General features: G+C 31.3%; 1 protein-coding gene across 1 annotated transcript; it reads left to right on the forward strand.

Annotated features, from left to right (window-relative positions):
- Positions 1 to 959: 959 nt before the first annotated feature.
- Positions 960 to 2,362, forward strand: LOC102589166 (24-methylenesterol C-methyltransferase 2-like). The gene has a single exon (XM_006360831.2). It carries the CDS (start codon positions 1,163 to 1,165, stop codon positions 2,234 to 2,236), a length of 1,074 nt encoding a protein of 357 aa, XP_006360893.1. The 5' UTR covers positions 960 to 1,162; the 3' UTR covers positions 2,237 to 2,362.
- The last annotated feature ends 2,797 nt before the right edge of the window (positions 2,363 to 5,159 follow it).

Here is a 5,159-nt window from a genome sequence, read left to right on the forward strand (position 1 = left end):
CTTTTTTGCGGAGAAAAAAATTACAAATACAAACTAACTAATTGCTTGAAACAAGGAACTGATCTTTTCTGTTATAGTAAATTAGCTGAAATCACTCCCTAAAAATCTTTTTGTTGCAAATTTACACTCTGGTTGTTACAAAATCGAAAGCCAAGCAAATTCGAATACAAAAACGCAAAATCGATCAAATATACTCTGTTCCTCTTCAATTATGTTGTATTCATTTAAATTGGAATACAATCACTTTTTGCTTCTGACTGTATACCAAAAAGTGCTTATTTCTCATATTGAACAAGTCATACTTATTTTTCTCTATGTAAATTAATTTTCTTAGTCACATGATTTTTTTCTCAACAGTTAATTTCATGTATTTAACTCAGCATTTCAGACGCAAGAAGCACTAAACTATTTACCACGATCAACATTTTTAGTAACTTTCTATTTAATTTTTAAGCTTAATTTATAATTCAAACACAATATTGTTTAAATATATATATATTCATGTCTTGTAAGTATATATTTTTTATATGGATCACGCACACCTACAACACATATATGCTAAAGCCATTTTTTTTAAAAGAAAAATAATTTATATTTCAAGCTAGCGTTTGACCATAGATTTTAAAAATTACCTTCAAAAATTCGTTTGATCATGAAATTTTATTAGACTTTGTAAATCTTATACTCAAATATTTTCAAGTTTGACTAGTTTGTGAATTTTCGAGATTACAATGGTCACATTATTGTTGTTTTATGTTTAGTTTCCAATTTTCACAAACTATTTTAGTATTCCAACTTGAAGAATTTTCCATGAACTCAAAACTCCAATATATTCCAATGATATACGTAGTCTTCTTTTTGCCAACTGTACCCCTGACACCAAATAACTGATCTGAAGGCTTTGTTACGTGACTCTCACTAACCATCATTATTGGTTGGAAATAAATTATTCCGAAATTAATTATTATGAAACAAGTTATATCATATCATATGGATGACTTATCTCATAATTATAGTATTAATCTCATAGAATAAATAATCTAAAAACTATCTAATATCTCAAATTATTTGTGTAGTCGCAGTCCAAAGCCACTTCCCTTCTTTGATAAATAGGCTGCTTTTCGACTCACATTTCCTCAAAATACTCTCATCTTTTTTCTCTATGGATTCTCTAGCTCTCTTCGCCACGGCTTCTCTTATCGCCGTTAGCCTCTACTGGTTCGTATGCATCCTTGGCTCCGCCGAGCAAAAGGGCAAACGCGCTGTCGAACTCTCCGGTGGTTCTATCGCCAAAGAGAACGTTCAAGACAAATACAAACAATACTGGTCTTTCTTCCGTCGTCCTAAAGAAATCGAAACTACCGAAAATGTCCCTGATTTTGTAGACACTTTCTACAATCTCGTTACTGATATTTACGAATGGGGATGGGGTCAATCTTTTCATTTTTCCCCTTCTATCCCTGGAAAATCTGATCGTGAATGCACGCGCATTCACGAAGAGAGGGCTGTGGATCTGTTAGGTGTAAAACCCGGAGCCCGAGTTCTAGATGCGGGCTGCGGGGTTGGCGGGCCTATGCGAGCCATCGCTGCCCATTCAGGTGCTAATATTGTTGGCATCACTATTAACGAGTATCAAGTAAATAGGGCTCGACTCCACAATAAGAAAGCGGGGCTTGACTCATTATGTGAAGTTGTGTGTGGGAATTTTCTAGAAATGCCTTTTGATGACAACAGTTTTGATGGTGTTTATTCAATTGAAGCAACATGTCATGCACCAAAACTCGAAGAAGTGTACAGAGAGATATACAGGGTATTAAAACCCGGATCCCTGTACGTTTCATATGAATGGGTTACAACTGAATTGTTCAATTCGGATGATCCCGAACATGTGGAGATTATTCATGGTATTGAAAGGGGAGATGCCTTGCCTGGATTGAGAAAATATAGTGATATATTTCAGGTTGCTAAGAAAGTGGGATTCGAAGTTGTTGATGAGAAAGATTTAGCTAAGCCACCATCGAACCCATGGTGGACGAGGCTGCAGATGGGGAAAATTGCTTATTGGAGAAATCATATTGTGGTTACAGTGCTTTCTTGGCTTGGAATTGCGCCTAAGGGTACAGTAGATGTGCACAAGATGTTGGTTGAGACAGCTGATTATTTGGCTAAAGGTGGCGATAAAGGGATTTTTAGTCCTATGCATATGATTCTCTGCAGAAAGCCTGAAGAAAACTAGCCAGACATCTTCAGACTATTAATGGCATTTTTTTCTTTCTCTTGTACCATTTTCGATCCTTTGTATAATTTCTAGATTGGAATCTATGCTTCTGATGTAGTACAAAACTTCTGTTGTTATTTGTTACTTCCTATGTCCCAATTTATGTGACTTACTTTCCTTTTTAGTCAGTTTAAAAAAGAACGATATATTTCTATATTAAGTAACAATTTAATTATAAAATGTTTATTTTATCCTTAATGAAATGATTTAGAGCCACACAAATTTTTATCATTTATTTTAAACCACAAATTTTAAAAGTCTTCCTTTCTTTTTTAAATTTTGTGCCGAGTCACGAAAGTACTTATTATTAGTGTTCTGGGGCCAAAAAAGTAGTAAAAGGACCATTTTTAATACTTCAATTTGTTTGACTTTGTCTTTCTTTTTTGTCCATTTAAAAAGAATTATTCTTCGATTTTTTTGGGATGAGCGGGTGGGAATTTTAAATTTCTTAGTGGAAAAGGAAGAAAATAAGGAATTTTGAAATTTGATGGCACAATTCTAGAAGAAATTGGAAATTTGATGACAAATGACAGTGCAACATTAGATGTCAAGTGGATTTTTGAATAATATGTTCCAGCTATGAGTGGATATTTTAGATATTTTTGTGCGATTGATTAGTATTCCTTACAATTTTTGGAGATTGTGTGGTTGACTAATCAGTTTTGAGATTGAGATTTTGAGAAAATAACAAAAATGATCCTTTTTTAAAGTAGATTCATCATATTATTTGAGTATTGGTCCTTTATTATTTGTTAAATTAAAAGTTGGCCTTTTTTTGTTATCTCTATCGGATATTTTTCAAATTCTGATTATTAAATTTAAGCAAAATTGTAAAAATAAAAATTATTTAATGGTAACTCACATTTGGACGTATATTTTTTGCGGTTTATGTTATTTAATTAATTATTATGGTTGTTTTTTCATGCCTGGTACAACTTTTTTTAGGATTTTGATGAAATTTTGTGTTTTTTCTGATTAATTTATTTTTTTTCTCTCACGAGATCAAAAGTGCTTACTTTAACCATTTTTTAAAATTAGTACACTATGGGGGGACAATATTGAACCTACTAACAAAGATATACAATAGACCATTCATTAATCTGGCTTTGTAGTTGTATGGTTAGCCAATAACCACGTACTATCTTTGTTGTCAACGTGCATTAGTAATGCTAAGCATAACAATAGTTATTTTAATTACGTGATGGAATGATCATTGTATTTTTTTTAAAAAGTTTTTCATGCCCATTATCTGATATCCACATTGAAACTTGACCATACCCACTGAAATTCGATTAAATCTGAATTTGCACGGGGAAGTTCCACACTAGAGGATAAAATACTCTCTAACAAAGCCAATTTCATACCCAAGGGGACTCAAACTTGAAATCTTTAATTAATGATGAAAGAGTACTTACAACTCCATCACAATCCTTATTGATGAACGATCATTGCTTACCACACTTTGAACAAGGTAAGTAATTATATTTTTATTTTTTAACAATAATAGATTATAGTTATAATTCCTAATTAAAATATCTAATTTAATAATATTTATCTTCTATAATCTGTATGTATATTTAATTTAATCATCATTATCACACACACACACACACATATATATATATATATATACTAATTATATTTATACTTTCAAATAATTACATATTTTATCATTAATTAAGGGTTTCCTATTATATATTGAGGAAGATACACTTACACATAAGTATTTTTGCTACCAGATGCACTAAAATAGGAAGAGAGGTGAGCGAAATAGTCATTCATCCCAGATACATGTGAATCACATTAACACTAAATACATGTATATTATGTATCTGGTGTGATTCGCATTTATCTGGTATACCAAATACATAGGAGAGTGGCGAGCGAGAGGAGAAGGAGATGAGCGAGATTTGTTATATATCCTAGATACATGTGAATCCACTTGGATATAGTGTATCTAGAACAAATTACACCTAACTTAGACCCTACATAATCTGAGATACATGTATCTGGACACACAAAATTCTGATGAGATTTGTAATATTGCAAACCAGAGTATATTCAAGTAGTTAGCTCCTAAACTAGTGTGATTTATGTAAGTTTTCCTACTTTTTAAAACAAATATGAAGTATTATTCGTAGAAAATGTAATTTTTTTGTATAAGAAAAAAAAATTATCAAAAGAAGTTTGATACATTCGGAATATTGTATCTCAAGAAAAATTAAATAAATTAGCTATATCATTGATTGAAAATAAATTATTAGACGAAAATATTAATTACTTTGCATTCTAAACGACTAGAATTATAGACTTCATAAGATTTTTTTTTAAAAAAATTAAAACTTCCACCATTCAATTTAGCTTTAGGTCACACCATTATGTGTGAGCCACCCCTGATTTGGCCTAACACTGAGAATGCTATAACATAATATGTTTGACTTTGTTGATTTTTTCGTATATTAATTATTTTATTATTCAAAGAAGCAAGAGATATATTGACTTGTGACTTAGGAAAGAAGAAATAAATAGAAGAGACATACAAATTTGGTGTCTTTATTGGAAATTTTATGAAAAATACAAATTTACTAAGAAGTCAGTCTATGTTCATTGTGTAATTGATTTAATTAATTTTTTTCTAGAGAGAACCATTTTCTATGCTGATGTTGATGTTGTCCATTGGAGCAACTTAAAAAGAGGGAATTGGAAGTAGACACCACCTTTGGCAGACTTGCACCATTGCCACCCATCCATTTCCTTCTTGCCTGATCTTGCGCTGGTTATGCCGAGGCGAATTTAGGATTTAAATTTTATAAATTTAATTTTTAAAATTTTAAAACTATAATCATTATGCTTTTAAAGTTATGAGTTTATATTTATTGAC

The sequence above is a fragment of the Solanum tuberosum genome, unplaced genomic scaffold (genome assembly GCF_000226075.1).
Source record: "Solanum tuberosum cultivar DM 1-3 516 R44 unplaced genomic scaffold, SolTub_3.0 scf00336, whole genome shotgun sequence".
Lineage (NCBI taxonomy): Eukaryota > Viridiplantae > Streptophyta > Magnoliopsida > Solanales > Solanaceae > Solanum > Solanum tuberosum.

Coding starts and splice junctions, on each gene's coding strand:
- LOC102589166 (XM_006360831.2), top strand. CDS start 1,163: ATGGATTCTCTAGCTCTCTTCGCCACGGCTTCTCTTATCGCCGTTAGC.